Below are 20,825 nucleotides of genomic sequence, written 5' to 3' on the forward strand. Positions count from 1 at the left end.
TAAACCAGTGTTATTGTGCTCTTTGTGTCTGTTGTAGTTTCCATGGAAATAAGTAGAAGGCATTACTTTCAGAGTGACCTATGTACAGCTCGAAGAGAAATTCTAATATTATAAAGCAGACCAGCAAAATATTGATCCATCTCTCCCCTCCCTAACCTCCTTCCTATCAGTCTAATACCTGAAGTCTTAGTCATCAGAACAAGATGCCAAAGACGTGTATGCTCAATACAGAGTGCAACTGCTACTTTTAATTGGTTATAACATCCTTCCTTGTCACCCATAAATCTTCAATTTATTAAAAAAAATAATTAAGTTTTACTCTCATCTGATGACCTTTGCTCCTCCAGCCTGCTGGAGGATCAGCACCAGCTAAGTGATTGCTTGCAGGGATTACCACCCTGGGTGTTTGCCACTGAAACAGTGTGAGCCAGAGCTCTGCCAGGCAAAAAAAGGCATTCTGTCTCTCTTTGGGATGCATTTTCTGTTATACCCTCCAAATTATGACAGGAACCTCCTTCTGTAAATGGTGATTTCTTGCAGTCTGCATTTGAAGGGAAAATCAAAACACAAATTCGCTTATCCTGTAACTTACACTTCTTGTGTAAGAATCATCTTTTCTCATGTTGTTTGCCTCAAGACACAGCATGTAGGTAATCCTCTCTGCCACAGAGCCTCTCAAGTGTTTTTACTACCTATACAATGTCTCTTCATTGTGTTTTCTTCCCTGTCTCTGGAGGGTTGAAGGCTGTACTGCAGTCTTCAAGGCAGGATGGCACTCTGTGTGGGTAAGACTGTATATTTAGCTCTCAAGTAACAGTTGTTTAGGAGCCATTCTGTCTGTCAAGTGCAAACAAGGGCCAGATTTCAGGGCAGTGTACACAGAAATGGCAGTGAATGCATCTATTTAAGGATGTTCATTCCACACACATTTGCCATCAACCACCAGCACCAGCTAAAGCAAGTCTTTGACTTGTGAGCTGGGATGGAAACAGAACAGAGTCCCTTGTTTCTTCAGCTCCTTTGCGGGCTGGCATGCCTATGGATATCTGGTTTGTGCAACAAGAATGCAAATATCTACATCATGACAGCCTCCAAGGGTGCAATAGGCCCCAGGCAGAATTTTCACCACAAAATATAACATTCACTATAGGTTTAGAAGTCCATAAGGTTCTTGAGGGTCTTTGTGCACCAAGAGTTAATCCAAACATTGAGCCACCTCCCTTGAAAATCTGGTGAGCCAAGGTTCTGTAGATATTTAAATGCTTCTGCTGATCTTTGGAGCCTGCAGATGCACCTACTCCAAGGAGGCAAATGCTCTTCCCTTTTTCTAGCTCACATGTCAATTGATTGCGTTGCTTTATCAAAACTCTTTTTTGAAATAAATAAGGGATCAAGAAGTCAATGAAAGAAAACAAGCAATGTTATACAGCTGAGAAACTCTCATATTTCACCAGCTCTGTGTTTTGATCTGGCACTCACTGAATTAACTGCATCTGTCATATTGGAGTGAAGAACCAGATAATTCAGAAATCCAATACAGAATTAAATCTCTACACAAAAGCATAGAAACAATGCACTGAAATAAGCTTTCTCTTCTTTTCTGCTCTCTTCCATGTTCTCTTGAAAGGATACTATAGCCAAAGAAAGCAAAAACTGAGGGAAAAGGCAGTACAGTAGGAATCTCTCCCCTTTCACCTGCAGTAGTTTGGTTAATTCAGCGGGTATGAACCCAGCCCATCCGCTCAGTTAGATGTTATGAATCCCATTATCAGCTCCATGTGCAGCCACAGGATGGAGATTCAGACCTGCTATTGGGGCACCTGTAACTTTTTCCACATTACAGAATCACAGAGTCATAGGGGTTGGAAGAGACCTCACGAGATCATCAAGTTCAACGCCCCTGCTAAAGCAGGTACCCTACTGCAGGTCGCACAGGTAGGCGTCCAGATGGGTCTTGAATATCTCCACTGAAGGAGACTCCACAACCTCTCTGGGCAACCAATTCCATTGCTCCGTCACCCTTACCATATAGAAGTTCTTCTGCATATTTGTATGGAACTTTGTATGTTCAAGTTTTAGGCCATTGCTCCTTGTCCTTTCACTACACATCACTGAGAAGAGCCTGTCCTCACCCATTTGCCTCCCATCTCCCTTTAGATATTTATAAACATTAATCAGATCCCCCGTGAAAGTATATTTTTATTTCAAGTGCACACACCTCTACAAGGAGTTTCCAAAAGAAGCTGACCTCATAAAGCAGAGGTCTTACAGTTGGCCCCAAGTCTCCCCAGTTCATGGTCTTCAAAACTAGGTTAATTAAAAAAAAAAAAAATTATTTCTCCATCATTTTCTCACTTCTGAGCATTCGGAGTATGCTCAAGCCACACTTCCCAGAGTTCTTGCAGGATGGAGGGTAAAAAGTGGAGGGGTTGTCTAGAGTTTGTTTTCCTCTCCAACCAGATCAGATTCCCAAAAATAGCAAGAAAATCAGTCTGCAAATATCACAAGATTTACAATCAAACCAGGGCAGTGTGATAAGAGAGGTACAGCAGAAGGTTATTTGGCTTGTTATTTTACAGGAGTCTTTCCACTATCCCTCAAGCTCTTTCTTCCCAAAACGTGTAATTTCCATCTCTCTGCAGGGCCTCTGTCTTTGAGGGACTCCCTTGAGCTCTGTACTGGGCCAGCTAGTTCTTCTTCTGTGGAAAGCCACACCTCTGACAGCATTCTTGCTTGCTCAGCAATCTGCGTAGTTTACTGTCATCAGACTCCCACCCAGTTCGTAAACTAGGGCAGCTGAAATCTGGTATCTCTGGACTTGAAATTGTCTGCTGACACTCAGCTTTACAGGCTGAGCTTCTGCAATAATCTGCTGTTGCCCTGCTGATTCCCCACCCTTGCTGCCTTGCTCGGGGAACAGTAGTACAGAGACTCGGGTCCAAGATGCAGAAGTGGAACAACAGCACGCAGAGATTCAGCATGCTGATGTTCAGGAGACATTACACAGAGAATGGGGGGTGATGTTCTGTTTGAAAGACTATGCAAAAGAGGCAAATCAAACCCTGATTATTTGCAAATATACATCTATTGGGCTCTACTACTTCTGGATTTCTCTTTCCAGAAAGCAATCAGTGCCAGGTAGGTAACTGCAAGCTCATGTGTGAGCAATGCCCTGTTGTGAGCGCATAAAGACCTCATTTTGTGCCTTATTACAAAATATTCCTGGTAACATCAGTTCTTGGTTTTACAGGAGATCATAGTTAGGAGAAACAGTTAATTTAAGGGTAGAAATTGGAATCCCAAGTAGCTGAAATATGAAGGATTTAGCCTGGACAAAACGATTCCCTCTCCTTTTCTTATCTGTTAAAGCCAGCATTCACTGTGACAGGAAATCATAGAACAGTGACAGGGCTAAGAGAAAAGGCACTATAAACCTTAATTCCTACTAAAGGAAAATTGTGTTTTTGTTACTGTATCAAATTAATTTTCTGCTATATCCAACCACATATATACTGTGGATGTTCACATACTTTTCAATATGTTATTTATGTTGCTTGGAGAAAGCAAATGTTGTTTTCCTTTTAGATAATGCTACAGAAGTTATATGTCTCCTTTGTATTATTTGTGTAGGAGAAAAAACAGATGGTTCCTTCATACTGAAAAAGGCAAATACTGCATTTTTGAGCTTGAGAATGATCACCATAGGCTTGAGTAACAAAAAAAAAAAAAAAAAAAAAAAATTCCTAAAGGAAATTATTGTAAATTGATTCCAAACTTAAGTGGAAACTTAATGATAATCTCATGTTCTGGATTCTCTAGTCTTGTTGATCACCTTTTCTGATATTGTCCAGCTTTTCCCAAGTTATTAGAAGTCAAGAAACTGACATTTTGTCAATTGAAATAGACACCAACTATCATTTAAAAGTGGATGTTCCATCAGCTGGTGTTACATCTTTCCACTCTCCTCAATATATTCAGAGTTCACTCGAAATTGTGGCTTTGACGAGGGGTGAGAGTTTTTAAAAGCCATTTTCATTCTACAGGTTCTGTGACAGAACTTCATCACAGAGCAGTTGGTTTTGAAAGCTATTTATTTTATATTCCATTGTGACATAATTTGCTTCTATGTTCTTGGAAAACTAAGAAAAAAGACTACATTAGCATCATGAGGAAAAACAATGAAAATACCATATTTGTCTTCCAAGTCTGTATGGTTTGACTTACAACTTACGTTTTGATACTAGCAGATATTGTTTCCCATCTATAAATAATAAAAGAAAAGCATTTCAGCAGAGGGCCCTGGGTTGTTTTGGAGGACATTCAGGTAATCATTTTTGCAGATTAGATCTGAGCTGAGGTTTCTGGAAGCTTAGAAATGATCTGTCACCCTTCTCATAGCACTCAACCTGGAGGATCTTAAATAGCTGCAGAGAATCTATCAACTTTACTAGACTGAATTTCACTCAGCATCCTCTTCAGATCTTCCTGTGCTCAGGTTTTAAATAATACCAATCCTTTTGTCTCTCACTGCACATGCTTGCTTATGCTGAATCTATATTTTATTAAATACAAAAGCTTTTCTAAGATAGATATCATGAAGACATTCAAATTGTATGAAAGGTAGATAATCTTCTGCAGGTACTCATTTAAATTTAAACATTAATGTTATCTGAAGTCATGATCTGTGTACACGTGTGCTGCATGCAGTTGTTCACTGCTTATCTGGCATCTGTGATGAAAGTACTTTTAAGTGTTAATATTTTCAAAAGCTAATATGAACAATATCCTTGAAAATAAGGTTAATTATGACACATTAATTATGTGTTCAGTTTGGTGAATAGCTCAGTCTTTCTTTTCCCAAACCAAGATTTTAGCCATGGTACAGGCTATTTATATTTTACGTCATGAGTTTGGCAAGCCATCTATCTATTCTGCTTCCACTGAAACCTATGCACCCTCCTTACCTGATACCTTTCATCTGCAGATCACTGTTGAAAGCATGGACTATGTCTGAAGCTCATGCCACTACTTATATTAATTCCAATCTTGATGCTACAAATCATTGTTCTGTAATAAAATAGGTGCATATAAGTACCTTTGAAGCTGTCAAAGCCTACATATGGTGGCAAAGACTGGTATCAGCATATATGAAAACACTCAGACTATCTTTGCATGCTTTCCCGATGTCAGGGAAGAAAAGAAACCAGAAAGGGGGTCCAGTTCCATAGAACTTACTGTTTCTGTTATAAGCATTAACTCTGCAAGGAGTTTCAGCCCCTGATCTTCCAAGATATCTGCCTCAAAGAGCAGGGAAACAAATGTCACAGTCTATCGCACTGACTGGTTTCAAGCCAGCACACAAGTTTCAGTTTCAGGACTTCAAATGAAGGAGAGAAGATTTCTCTGCCAAGGAGACTGAAGAATTGTGCACTTTAATAATGGTTTATGCCACATATTAAGGAAATCATTCCTTCTTTAGTTTTGGGGATTTTTTTGCTAATATCATGATAACAGCAGAAGTGTGTCTGTAAGGGACTAGCCAACTCTGTTCCCAGTAACAGATCTCTTTCTGATTCAGTGCACTTTCTATCTTTTTTTTCTGCGGTTCTCCATAAATAATAAGGGTATCTCCTTATTTTTTAAAACTCAGAGAATTTGATAACATGGTAGACTGAATCCTCTAGGACTCAGTTTGGAAATATGTTAGCCTGCACACTCCAGAACTTTAACTAGCCATAAAAAGGTACTTGAATCTCAGTAACAGTTGTCTGTTCTTTGTGAGTCTTTCCATGGGATGATACTGCAACTAATTCCACTGAGGCAGGAATCAATCAAAGTAACACAGCACTTTGGACTCAGGCATCATGCTCTCCCCACCCACTTTCCAGCATGTTGCTTGTCTCTGCTGAGCAACAGAATCAGCCTGCTCTGAGGTAATATGTTCTGAAGTAGGTCAGTTTCCATATTCAATTAAACATGTTATGTATGTGTACAGATATATATATATGCATGTACAGAAATTGTGCACGTATGATCTATCACATGATTCAAGTGAAAGAATTTAATTCAAAAATAATCCTTTCAATCTGTTCTGGAAGTCAGTAAGATATAGGAGGGCTCAGGGACACAGCAGCTGGCTACTTTAGATATAGTCATTAACAAGCACCGATGCCTACCTTTAGAATTCAGTCTGAAGCTGAACAAATGACTTACCAATAACGCTTATCAAGTAAACTTATTTTTCTATCCTCTTTTCAGGAACAGATTTCAATTTCTGCAAATGTGCTCATTCATATATAATCACCAAGAAAATGATTGTTTGTCAAAAGTAAATACAGGTAGAAAAATCATAGACAGGTATTCCATGAATTCCCAGGAAGTCATTACTAGAATGAATACTAGAAACCACAGATAATCTGTTGTTTCTCTAGAAACCACTAGGCTATGCTGTCATCCAAAATCCTAATTCATCTGAGTCACTATGAAATTTTGGTTGAGGGCAAGGTTCCCAATCAGATGCTGCCATGGTTGTCTAGCTTTTCCTCTGCACTTACATAAGTGAGCATGGAAACAGACCAGCTTCCTGACCTGACAGAAGACAGTTTGTTTGCTACCAGTGTTTGTTTGCCAGTTATTGCTGCTCTAGCTGTTTCTGCTGAGTTTGTTTCAATTCCTGATCTGGCTGACCACAAAGCTGTTAAAGGAACAGGATCATGTAGAAAGGGCTAGAAAGATGGAAGGGAGTGTGAGTCTGTCCTACACGTTTGCAGACAAGTTTTAGTCATCTTACATCAACTGTGCAACCAGAGATTCAAGGGTTACTTTAATGTGGACATAAACATCAGAGAATTCCTCATGACTCCCAGAAATGCCCTAATCTGTTCTACCCACAACAGGAAAATGCAGAGTAAAATAAAGTGTTAAGGAAATGCACAAAAGCTTTGCAGAACAGCCAGTCTAGATAACAGGTATTGATGTCATTCACGGGAATAAAAATATTCATTCAGAAAGTCAGTGGACAAGAAACAAATGTACTTTATTCTTTAGAAGAGTGACCAGAACTGTTTTCTCTTACAAAAAGAAGAGACCTTCTTTTCAGAGCTAGTTATAAAACATACAAATGCGGGAAGCATAGTTTAATGAGAATCTAATGTTCAGTTTATTAATTCCTCACTCTCTTAATCTATTGTATTCACTTGACTCCTCTGCATAAGATTCAAAGAGTACTGTCACTTAATTTAGTTATAATTCTAATGCCCTCCCTGGTCTCCATAAAGAGATAATGAGGAATACTTGTTTGCTGGAGATAATACAATGTGCTCACTATACATATGAGTACTTTTTGTCTGTTAAAATATAACAAATTCTGTACAGGTGCAAGATGAATTTAACTGTATTAAAACCTCTATGTAATAACAGCTGATCCTCACATATTTTGTAACCAGTGAGACCTTTGAAAAACTAGTGGCTTCAATTAGACAATTATAAAAATAAACTGGAACAATATTCCTTCAAGGTAGAATAGGATATATTTAAATTTAGAATTATTTGAAAAATACAAAGATATGCAGCGTGGAAAGTTATGTGAAGTGGTTTTGTACTGTGATCATTTCAAAACTGACTGCATTTACACAGAAAAGCAAGACACATCAGCAACAGCCTCCTGGTGGAAAAATATGGCAGTCAGACAAAAAAAAAAGAAAGGAGAATAATACTGAAAATATTATTTTCCATTGCGTAACAAAGTTATACTCTCACCGTGGATACTCAGTTTTGGCTGTTTTCAAAAATATACTGCACAAATATTTAAGCCTCCAGAAAGTCAAGGAAAATAGCAAAAAGGCATAAGAATATTTTCCATGTGATGAATGAACTAAAGCAGATGTATATTGATTAGTGTTTTGTCTTCACTTTCAATTTTTATCTTTGCCTTGTAGAAAACTTAATTTCCCAGAAACAAAAAGATTGTGAACAAATGGTGGTTGTGACAACTGAGCACAGAGATACCGAGACAAAAGAGCCAACAGATGTCACCAGGAGCAACCACTGTAGCGAACACTGACTGGCTTTTGTTAAGCACTGGGTGTGCCATAGACAAGTTGCTCCTGAGCCAATCCAATTAATTTCCAACAACAAGGAGTCCCCTACATTTTATCCAAGTAAGGTGTTGATTTCAGCTGAACAAATTTTGATAATTTCAGAAGACAATAAGTTATTAAAATCAGCCAGACAAGAAAGTTGGGGATTTGAGGTAAAAGAGACATTTTTCAAACCAACAGATACAAACATGTGCCCTCAGCAATAGGAAGCTTCTGAAAAGAATTCAAAACCTAGCTACCCTTTAACCCAATTTAAAAAGAAACAAACTGCAAAAGAAAAAATAACATAAAAACATAAAAAAAGACAAGTTCATTCCAGATATAGCCTATATCTAAGTGATTACTCTGTCTCTTTTTTGAGCTGTGTCCACTATTACAGAAATGCATAGAGATATGATGAACAGTAGGAAAAAAAATCTGGAAATGGGAGATAGAAAAGTGTGGAAAATTGAAAAAAGAAAGTGTGAAAACAAAAGATGTGTAAATCTTCACCTGTGAGAAAGCTAAATCCAAGCCCTGAATGCTCTCACCCTGTGGAAGCGCATAATCTCTGTTGCAGTTGCCTGAAAAAAGTGGCAAATGAAACACACCATAGCAAGGAATTTCAATAAATCTACTGAGTTGACAGAGAGAAAGAAGCCAATGACTACTAAAAATAGTAATAATAGTGATCTTTTAAACTGCATTTATGAAATGCAGAAAGAAGGACAGGAACTATCTGGCCACATGTAAGCCTGATCCTGATAGGATGGTAGGCTTAAGACAAAGAACTAAATCCAAGAATGAGAATGGGAAATAAGATCAAATGCTGAGATGTGCCAAAGATAGATCATATCACTAAACATTAATGTTTTTGAAATAATAATACTTTTCTAGGCAAAATATGTAGCATATCTTATCTGTTCTGACTTCTACAAGGCTTGTGATAGATACACGGCGTACTGGAAACACATTGGAAATGATTAGCTAAACTGGAAATTAAGAGAATTAGGAGAAAAAATGAGCTGAGTATTAACCATCAAATTTGGAGGTGGCAAGATGGGTTGGTAGGGAAGGCATCAGGAAGCTTCACTGAGGAATTTGAGTTTTTCAAGGATTCAGCATGTAATTAATCTTATCATATGACACACGTACCACACTTCAGTTCAGAACAGCTTGGGTTGGAAGGGACTTTAAAGCCCATCCAGTTCCAACCCTCTGCCATGAGCAGGGCTGCCACCCACCAGCTCAGGCTGCCCAGGGCCCCATCCCACCTGGCCTTGAGAACCTCCAGGGATGGGGTATCACATCAAAGAACAATCTCATAGCATTGATTAGGCTCCTGTGTGAGGAAAACAACAAGGAGATGTGCTCCAGGAGCATGAGACTTGTTTCACTGGACAATGGACATTCAGTCTAACAGGCCCAGGTGGGAGCTAGTTTGAAGAAAACCCTCTTAAATGCATGTGCTGTGGATAATGGGTCCCCAGCACCAACTGCAGGTCTGCTCCTGTTGGCTGCACTGACTGCTAACACAGCCTGAGTAGGAATGTATTATTAATAAGGGAGTGATGAGAAGGAAAACTGAGTTGTCTTAATGAGCTGAAATTTAATAATAAAAGTGAAAAAATGTGTACTTTGAGATTAAAACAAATATTCCCTACAAAGCAGGAACCTATTCTGAGAACGGAAAGATCTGTGTTAAACCTGTTCTACAGTGAATCACAGGATGACTCTGAGCAACTAGTGTGGTGAATTTCATAAAAAATAGAAAATCCCTAGAAATATCAATATAGAGCAGATTATTCTAGGTATGTTATTTTTTTTAATAGCCCAGCAATTGACTGTTGGAATGAAATTAAAGAGCTGATAAAATTTTCAGAAGACAAAGAAAGTATATTTATTGGCAGTTGATAATTTAACTGCTGCAGTAGTTTACAAAAAATCATATTAGTAACCTGAAGGGCTTCATTAGATTGAGAAATGGTTTAGCTATTACTAGGAATGCTATCCTGAATAGTTACACTAGCTGGAATAAAAACTGATAAGCAACAATGGTTTAATGGTTCTTCCTATGGACAATTTACAGTGATTCTATACTCTTCACTGAAGCATCATCTGCCAGAATTAGAACCAACAACAAATAGATATACTGCCTTTCATTCAATATGTTCCAATATTTTAATGTCAACAAAACACTGTACAATAAAAGCAATATAACTATCAGATTTCCACTCTTTACAACACTTGGGGTTGCAATTCTGCTAACTGTCATTGAGATAAATCTTTCTGTCTGGGCTTTACTGAGTGTATAAAGTATTCCAGCAAGGTTAATTCAAAATACTGAGTCCTGAAATACAACTCAGCACTGTGATACAGGGAACATTGATGAAGGAATTGATAAACGTCAGCTGTGATAGCTGTGATAAGTGCAGTTAATTTGCTCTCAAGTTAAATTTGAAACAGTTGGACAAAGGGCATGAACTTGCCCATTAGTAGCTAAGTTATACTAATTGAAACACTCCTGTATTGTAATAGACAACTTGCACCATTTGCATTCTCATATATGCGTGCACACAGTCTTGCTAAAACATTTCTATTTGTTTGTGATAATGTCACATTTGGCATGAAAATTAAAAACAACAAATAAAGGTAGTGCTGGGAAGATAAAGGCAGAATTTCCCAATAAGGACCATAGAAACACGCCTAGAAAGAACAAACTTATTTGTAGGGATGTAAGATTAAAGCAATCCAGAACCCCAAAATCTACCTTAAAAGCTATTCAGAGAGAAGACACACTGCAGGTTAAAACTATTTCCCACATTTCACTGAGGAGAAACTAAAGGACTATCATTGCTATGTTTTAAAATTCAGCATCTGCTAAAGTCTCTGATACAATTGCACTAAAATTAGGTCGCTGTCTAATATATGTTTAGGGACAGATGTAAATGCCTACCTCCAAAGCTGGTAACCTCAAAAATTCTGCTTTTATAACATTACATCCCACTTTCCTTGAGAACCAGATTGGTGACGCCAGCTTGCCTTTCCATGCTTTACACAGTGTTGGCATCAGAGCTACTATCAGGATAAGGAACAGCATGCCAAAGTCCTTTTGCTGCTGAGAAACCCCAAGCCAAGACCTTCCTCATTGTTAAACCATATTATTTGCAGCTGGTGTACTTAACAGCCCCACCTGCTGAACTCTGTGTAGCTCTCCAAGAGCTGAGTTCACTGGTTCACAGGGAGATTGAACTGGGCTCTGCAGAGGAGCAGTTAAAATATCAGCCTGGCAAGAACACAGGCCCTGCTTCTAGGTTTTTATCCAGTGAGTACTTCATGGGAAGAACAGAAGCAATTCTGGAAGAGACAATGCAACTCAGCTTTTCTGCTCCATCACTGCAGTCATACTCTTTACTTACTGATGTATCTTGCCAGATAAATGAGCAGACTGAAAAAGCTTTGTCAGGAGGTAGGGATGGATCATAACATCATCCTAAGCCACAGACTACGATTAAGATGCTTGTATGTGAGATAGAAAATGTGTATTCTTTTAAATAGTCCCATGCAGAGAAAGGAGGTGAGCTCATTGCTTGAACAATATGAATTTTTTTCTTCTGGATTATTACATTCAAAATGCTGTACCATAACATCTTCTGAGCACTACATATAAGGCTTAGCTTCTTATTGCATGTAAAGCCTTGTTGTGTAGTTGCACGCTTATTTTCCCTGATGAGAAAGCTAGTTTAAAACTTCCTGTCTTTGGCTTCTTTTTCACCCTGCAGTTGTACTCTCACTGTGGAGCTGCACAGAGCATCAGTAACAGCTACATCCATAAAAAAGTCTACGAACCTCAGCAAGAGAGTGAATATGACATATATGCTCTGAAGGTTTAAGACACATTCCCGTCTTCACCAGGGTCCTTGCCATCTGAACTTGGGTTACATACAGTTCAGAACACTGTACCTTATTCAGGATTCTGTCCTCTACATATGAAGGTTAGTGTCCGCACCTCTTGAACATCTACAAGTTTTTCTGACTAGATACTGAGTCAGAACTATACAAGAAATATGGAAAGATGCAATGCCCTTCATTTCCAGACTGATGCCTAACCTTGTGGTTAGTATCTGGGCAGAAATAGAGACCTACCCAACTTTTTAAAAACATTATAGCTCTCATCAGACTTAGCACCTTGGACTTTACGCCTTATGAATGATTTGGCATGCATGTTTAAAGTCTGGGATCTGAAAATCCAGGAAAACAAGGTTATCACCACTTTTAAGAGTTATCATGTTAACTTAATAGATGAGATTATTTCTGGAACTTACCGTGTATGTTATTATCTGAATGAAATGTTCTATTTTAGGGTAATTTGGGAATCTTTCTGTAGTCAGTCTGTCAATCACACAGCTTCTTTGTATTTGCTATTTCAATTTCTTGCTAACTTAAGTCAGTAACTTTGCCTCGGTCTCCCAAGCAGGTAATTTTTGCTGAAGTCAGTAAGTTTTTCAATATTGGGTATCTATGGAAAAATTAAAAGCCCATGCCCTGATATACCTACAAAAAGGACAACTATTCTCACATACAATGGTGAGCAAAACCAAACCGTTGTGTAAGCTAAGACTTAATTTAGCTATTCAGGAAATAAAAGCTCACATCATTTGTATCTGTTTAATAGTAGTTTCCATTTTTCTAAGCTTCTTTACTGCCAAACTAAAAAGAACAGGATGTTCTTTTAATACAAAATTTCCTTATATCAAAAGCATTTTGAATATATTTCATACTACATTAGAAACATAAATATCAGAAAAGCAGTAAACTCAGCCTCTACATATGCAGAGGTATCACTGAAATTAGTCACTGTCGTACATCTAGTGGTGGGCTAATATAGTTAGCATAATATTATTTACAATATTATGATACCTAATTATACTTTGATATGGAAGACCTGAGATTACAGAGGAAAAAACGTCTCACAGCAGGTATGTAGATACACATTTTATTTTTGTTTCAAAAAATAGCAAATGTCTTAAGAACACAAACCAGAAAGTTATTAAAAGCTTCATAGCAAAATATTTAGCCAACTCTATTACAATATATAGGCTTGAGGTTCTAATAGTTAACACTATGCCTCAATTCACTGAGCAAGTTATGCTCCTGATACATAAACACTGCACAGTTGAAATTTGGAGCTGAATATTTAAACAAAAAAAAAAAAGAGAGAGTATTTTTATGTTTGATCTTTCATAACCAACTGAAGTACAACACTTTCACAGGTTTTATTCTTTTTGGGAAAAGCCATTAAAAATAATTCCTGAGCATTTAGGTTACGTGAATATATCCAAAATGACCAGTTAAGACCAACGTCCTGCTAGGTGAGCCTTGCAACCAGAAATGACATTCTCTATCATGGCTGTCATGGCAGGATTAAGGCCTAAGTACCTTAATGAAATACATGAAAACTTTCTGGTATGCACACTCAAATTCTCATTTTCTTTATAAACAGCCTAAAACTGCCAACTGAGAAGTTTGCTCTCGTGAGACAAACATTGTTTTAAATGTCACAAACTTCTGCAAAATCTTGTAATGCAAATTACTCCAGCTAAGCTTTCAGTGAACCACCATGCCAATAATTATGTGAAATATATAAAACAAAATTCAGGCAAGGGGCTTTCATACTGTGTTAGTATGCATATTGAATTTGTATGCTTTGTATCAGCTATTTTGACCATAAAGATCTAGTTATTTAGCTTCTTGCTATTGAGAGGCAATATATTCACTTCCCATTATTCCCATCAGAATAATGTCTCAATATCATTTTACTATACATCACGTTTCTAAAATCCTGTTATCACTATGTTCCTATGATTTTAATTGAATCCAAATAGTTAGACTTTAGAACTGCTGCCAATCAAAGTGCTTTAGAAAGCTAACCCTAGAGGATTTTCAGATTTCTTTAATATGTTTTCCTGGAATTACGGGATTAAATTATAATGTATGTAGAAACATTATTGTACAAAGCATAGTTAATAATTCACAACACTAGTATTCAACTTGATCGATTACAATGAATTCACAAAAATGTTTTTAATTATACCCACTCTTCTCTAACCACCCACCTCAATATGTAAACAAGTTTCTCACAATGACAGTGGCAAGATTGTAATTACTGAGATGTATCATATGTGAAAGGCAACACCTAGGATAAAGGCCTGAATTTAACAATTCCAGTACGTACTGCTGCTCACTTCCCATTCTAGACCATAAGCACAATTTTTAGACTCTTGCAGTCATTAAATAAACAGAACTTATAGGTAAACTCAGCTTTTATTCTAATGCAGGCTTCTGGAGTCAAATTGATAGAAACTAACATGCTTATATAGAACAGAAGGGATAATTACTTGGAAAAAATTTGGAAAAGTTGTACCAAAACTCTCCGAGCATTGATAATGTACAATATTGCAACTGTATGATACTATGACAAAAAACTTGGCCTTACAAAGATGAAGATCTCTGTTCACACAAGCCAATTTTAATTTGCTATTAAGCATTTGGTTAAAAACAGGCTCAGAGAATTTTCACTGAAAAGGAAACACTTGTCAAAATGTTTTTTTTAAAAACACTGTATGATATCTTGTAAATTCCAATTTAAATATTAAAACCTTGTTTCTGAAGTTCCCCTCTTTAAATTGTTACTCAAAAACTCATCGTGTTCAAAACTCAAATTATTATGAGATCTTGATATCATAAGAAGCTTTTCCTTATTGGTAAAGTCTTTTTTGACCACTGCTTGTGGCACAAGTAACCTATCCATTGGGTCTTCTTTGTTTTCTAATTTCATATATCCTTTACTGTTGCTCCGATCCAGCCTGGGCCAGCTGGGATGTTTCCTTTGTTCAGCTTGGACAGTGAGTGTAGATGGACCCCTGTCCAAATCCAGTGACTTTGAATGTGAAGACAGAAGATGCAAAGATGTGTTGGAACCAAACTGTTTCCTGGCAGCACCAGGGGATAAAAGCTTTCCTGTGCTTGGTCCGAGGGTCATAGAAGATTTGAACTGGTCGTGTTGAGTATCCACAAATGAATTATGTCGTGGTAGCGCAGCTGGCTTGCAGGATTCTTTGGTGTCAGTTAATGGAATGGCCAAAGAGTCCATTGAAAGATTTCTGGACCGACTCCTTGTGATCTCGGAGTCCTCGGTTATGTTGTCTATACTGGGCTCATCAATAACACAGTTATTCAGTTTTATTACTGGCAGTGTGAAAGCACTAATGGAAGATGACACAATGGATTTTGTTTCACACTTTATAGAACTAGTGTTTTTGTCATCTGAAGCCTTGTTGGAATGAGGGTAAAGTCCAAAGACTGAACCAGATTGCTCAGTCAGCAGAGGTGGTAGTAGGCTAGCAGTGGTCCTATCTTCATTTAGAGTAATTTCATCTTCTTCAGCAGAACTATCCATTCTAAAACTACTCTTGAAGCCAGAGAAAGGTGCAACTGTGTTAGCAGCCAGCCGTGATGCACATGAGCTCCCACTGTGCCTGAGTTCTCCTTCCCCTAACAAACCAGCAAAGGCACCACTCAACTGCTTTTGTTCCTTGATCCTCAAGGTGTGGATGTCTATTACAGTTGAGTATATGTCTCTCATGTGTATGATTTTTGTTTCCTTGTCACGGTTTTCATGTAGAATGGCATTTGCGCAAATAAAAATGAAGATTCCAATTCCCATAGTAAAAGGGCCCAACATTTTCATCTTATCTGAGTGCACATGCTGCTCAAAGAAACGAAGTAAAATGCTTCCTTGGTTTCTTAGGACCTGGGTTTCGTTTACTGATAGATTATCTTCAGATCCCAAAAGCTGTTCCTTTTGGGGCCAGTATCCAAGGATGGCCATTGCAATTCCCAAGAATGCGATAAGCACTCCCAAAACAAGGAAGAATCCCGATGGAGAATAGAGTCGGATTTTGCCCCTGACAATGACTACATCTGCCCTGGGCCGGCGTCTGACTGGTTTCTTCTCCTCAGAAGCTGGTGCTGCGGCAAGATTTACATGTTGCTGAGATCTGGCAGAATCTTGCCTTTTCAAGGCAGCCAGTCCTGTTATGACTCCTCCGGTTGCTATCATAGTTCTATATTGTGTCCTGGGGGAAAAAAAAGCAGAAATATTAATGCAGTGAAAGTTTGTGTAAGCTTTGTTAATACGTAAATATTTATTATTAAATTATTAATACTTTTTAGAAGTTACTACATATTAATCCAGTTAGGACATAATAGAAGTGTTAAGATTCACATGGCATTTTAAAAATGTTTTCACATATCTTTATAGGCAATAAATCTTCCATTAATGATACAAACATTTGAAGAAAACTAGTGTTCTTTGTGGTGACGTATCAGGATTAAAGATGAAAATACAAAGAAATCTGTACAGATGGTTTATGTCAGGACTGGTCTCCAGGAAAAGAAGTAACAAATTATCACCTTGTATAAGTTTCAGATCATTTTACCATTTCAGCCAGTAGCTCTTTCAAAATCTTTTGTGACAATTATTACGATTACAGATCATTCTACACATCTTCTTTAAGAGATTTTGCCTTTTACGTTTCAGCATACATTAATGTATTCTTATTCTATTATTCAAAGAAGCTTTTATTAAGACCCTTCACCAGCTTTGTCACCCTCCTCTGAACACACTCCATGGCTTCAGTGTCTTTCTTGCAGTGAGGGGCCCAAAACTGGACACAGTACTCGAGGTGCAGCCTCACCAGTGCTGAATACAGAGGAACAATTACTTCCCTACTCCTACTGGCAACACTATTTCTGATACAAGCCATGATCATAGAATCATAGAATGGCCTGGGTTGAAAAGGACCTCAAGGATCATTGAGTTTCAACCCCCCTGCTAAGGGCAGGGTCACCAACCACTAGACCAGGCTGCCCAGAGCCACATCCAGTCTGGCGTTGAATGCCTCCAGGGACAGAGCATCCACAACCTCCCTGAGCAATCTGTTCCAGTGCGTCACCACCTTCTGTGTGAAAAACTTCCTTCTAATATCTAACCTAAATCTCCTCTGTCTCAGCTTAAAACCATTCCCCCTTGTCCTATCGCTATCTACCCTCGCATACAATCGATCCCCCTCGTTTATATGCTCCCTTCAAGTATTGGAAGGCCACAATGAGGTCTCCCCAGAGCCTTCTCTTCTCCAAACTAAACAAGCCCAGTTCCCTCAACCTTTCCTCATAGGAGAGGTGCTCCAGCCCTCTGATCATCTTGGTCACCCTCCTCTGAACTCTTTCCAAGAGCTCCACGTCCTCCTTGTGCTGGGGGCCCCAGGCCTGGACACAGTACTCCAGATGGGGCCTTACAAGAGCTGAGCAGAGGGGGACCACCACCTCCCTCTCCCTGCTGACCACTCCTCTTTTAATGCAGCCCAGAACACAGTTGGCCCTGCAGGCCACCAGCGCACACTGCTGGCTCATGTCCAGCTTCTCGTCCACCAGGACCCCCAAGTCCCTCTCTGCAGGGCTGCTCTCGAGGAGTTCTTTGCCCAGGTTGTATAAATACCTGGGATTGCCCCAGCCCAAGTGCAGCACCTTGCATTTGGCCTTGTTGAACCTCATTAGGTTCTCGTGGGCCCACTTGTCCAGCTGTCCAGGTCCCTCTAGATGGCTTCCCTTCCTTCCAATGTATTGATTGCACCGTTCAGCTTGGTGTCATCTGCAAACTTGCTGAGGGTACACTCGATTCCATCGTCTATGTCACTGATAAAGACATTGAAGAGCACCGGTCCCAGGACTGAGCCTTGGGGGACACCACTCGTGACCAGCCTCCACCCTGACATAGAACCATTGATCACAACCATTTGCCTGCAACCAGCCAACCAGTTCTTAACCCACCGAACAGTCCATCCTTCAAATCCATACCTCTCCAATTTGGAGAGAAGGATGTGATGAGGGACCCTGTCAAAAGCTTTGGAGAGTCCGGGTAGATGACATCCATCGCCCTCCTCCCATCCACCAATGCCGTTGCCACCAGATTGGTCAGGCAAGATCTGCCCTTGGTGAAGCCATGCTGGCTGTCTCGGATCACCTCCTTGTCACGTATGTGCCTTAACATGTCTTCCAGGAGGATCTGCTCCATGATCTTCCCAGGCACAGAGGTGAGGCTCACTGGCCTGTAGTTCTCCGGGTCATCCTTTCTCCCTTTCTTAAAAATGGGAGTAATGTTTCCCTTTCTCCAGTCACTGGGGACTTCCCCGGACAGCCATGATTTTTCAAGTATGATGGAGAGCGGCTTGGCAACCACATCAGCCGTCTCTCTCAGAACCCTAGGATGGATATCATCCAGCGCCATGGACTTCCATACATTCAGTTTCATGAGGAGGTCTCAAACTTGTTCCACTGTTACAGTGGGACAGAATCCGCTCCTCTCACCCACACCTCGAGGTTCAGGGTCCTGGCAGACACAGGGAGCCTGACCACCAGTGAAGACCGAGGCAAAGCACTTATTGAATACCTCAGCTTTTTCCATGTCTGAGGAAGCCAATTCTCCATCCTCATTTACCACAGGGGGAACACTCTCCTTGACCTGTCTCCTCCTGCCTATGTACCTGTAGAACCCCTTGTTATTTTTCACATCCCTAGCCAAGTTCAGCTCTACCTGTGCCTTGGCTTTCCTGATCCTATCTCTACACATGCGGACAACAGCCCTATATTCCTCCTAGGCTACACAACCCTGCTTCCACTTTGCATACATTTCTCTCTTTTCCCTCAGTTTAATCTGCAGGTCCTTGCTCAGCCATACCGGTCGCCCGCCTCCTCTGCTCGATTTCTTTTGCTGGGGAATGGAGAGCTCTTGCGCTCTCAGGAGGGTGTCCTTAAAGAGCTGCCAGCTCTGCTCTGTTCCTACGCCCTTAAGGACAGTTTCCCAGGGGATCCCACCCAGCAGTTCCTTGAGCAGCCGGAAGTTCGCTCTCCTGAAGTTCAGGGTCCTGACTTTACTCTTTGCCAGGCCTGCATTCCTCCAGATCACAAACTCCACCAGGGCATGATCACTACAGCCCAGGGGGCCTCCAATCTTAACCCCTCTAATGCTCTCCTCCACGCTGGTGAGCACCAGGTCCAGTAAGGCTTCACCTCGGGTCAGTCCATCTAACACCTGGACCAGGAATTTATCCTCATCAGACTCCAGGAATCTGCTGGACTGTCTGCCGCCTGCCTTGCCGCTATCCCAGCAGATATCTGGGTGGTTGAAATCCCCCATCAGGACAAGAGCCCATGAACGCGACACCTCCTGCAGCTGGAGCAAGAAGGCCTCATCAACAGGCTTCCCCCTGATCAAGTGGCCTGTAACAGACCCCAACCACTAGATCTCCTTTACCGGACCGATCCCTGAATTTAACCCATAAGCTCTCAACCTGGTCATGGCTGTTACTCAGACACAGCTCTTCACAATCTATCCACTTCCTAACGTAGAGGGCAACTCCCCCTCCCTTCCTGCCCTGTCTATCCCTTCTGAAGAGGCTGTAGCCCTCAATCAGAGTGTTCCAGTCGTGGGATTCGTCCCACCACATTTCTGTGATAGCAACCAGATCATAATTTTCCGAGCACATCACGGTTTCCAGTTCCTCCTGCTTATTTCCCATGCTGCATGCATTAGTGTAAAGGCACTTCAGCTGGGCTGAAGATGCCATTGGCCTTCTTGGCCACCCTTGGTGGTGGGTCTGGACCCTGGGCGGTCCCCTCGTGGTGAGTCTACACCCTGGACCCTTGGTGAGGGGTCTGGAGCACAGACCTTAAGAGGAGCAGCTGTGGGAGTTGGGGTTGTTCAGTCTGGAGAAGAGAAGGCTCAGAGGTGACCTTATTGCTCTCTATAACTACCTGAAGGGAAGTTGTAGTGAGCTGAGGGTCGGCCTCTTCTCTCTTGTAACTAGCCACAGGACGAGGGGGAATGGCCTCAAGATGCACCAGGGGAGATTTAGGCTGGATGTTAGGAAATATTACTTTTCTGAAAGTTTGGTCAGGTGCTGGAATGGGCTGCCCAGGGAGGTGGTGGAGTCACCATCCCTGGAGGTGTTCAAGGAATGTTTAGATGTTGTGCTGAGAGACATGGTTTAGTGGGGTTATATTGGTGGTACGTGGATGGTTGGACTGGATGATCTTGTAGGTCTTTTCCAACCTTGCTAATTCTATGATTCTATGATTCTAAGTCTGTTAAGACCACTTGAGTCTCAACTATAGAATCACTTTTATCTTTCTGAATAAAGCTGATCCTTCTCTATACATACCTATATCCTTTTCCTCTATTGTTACATCGTAAGACTACAAACTTGGTTTAGTTTACCAGATAATTTTCATAAATTTTAAGCTCATGAATTCAAACCTTCACTGTTTTTATGAGTTGGTTTTTTGTTTTTTCATTTTAGGCTTTTTACACTTGGCTGTCTACTATGTGGGAAACGTGAACCAGCACAGAAAAAAAGAAAGTCATGTTTGGTCATTTACTTATGAGTAAAAGTAACAAATAAAATGACACAGTTCAGGATTATTATTTATTACTTTAAAAGACATCTTATAATCACTTGAAAATAGATTCTAAGGTTAATTAATGAATTACAATGAATACTAGATAATATTATAAAATACAACCAAGATGCTATATGCTAGGTATGAAAAAATACATTATTTCTTTCGTGGTATTGCTAAGCTCTAAGATAAAAAAAGACTGATGGTCTGCTGCAGAGAAAGAGGTGA

General features: G+C 40.0%; 1 protein-coding gene across 5 annotated transcripts in view; it reads right to left on the reverse strand.

Moving 5' to 3' along the window:
* TMEM200A (transmembrane protein 200A) overlaps positions 13,061-20,825 on the reverse strand; it is a 58,256-nt gene continuing 50,491 nt past the window's right edge. For all 5 annotated transcript variants that reach the window (XM_021391440.1, XM_021391439.1, XM_021391442.1 and 2 more), the window contains one exon: positions 13,061-16,216. In XM_021391440.1, coding sequence (XP_021247115.1) covers positions 14,731-16,200 — 1,470 coding nt within the window. In that variant the 5' untranslated portion in view covers positions 16,201-16,216 and the 3' untranslated portion in view covers positions 13,061-14,730. The remainder of the gene's footprint in view (positions 16,217-20,825) is intronic.

Source organism: Numida meleagris, chromosome 3 (assembly GCF_002078875.1).
Source record: "Numida meleagris isolate 19003 breed g44 Domestic line chromosome 3, NumMel1.0, whole genome shotgun sequence".
In the NCBI taxonomy this organism is placed as follows: domain Eukaryota; kingdom Metazoa; phylum Chordata; class Aves; order Galliformes; family Numididae; genus Numida; species Numida meleagris.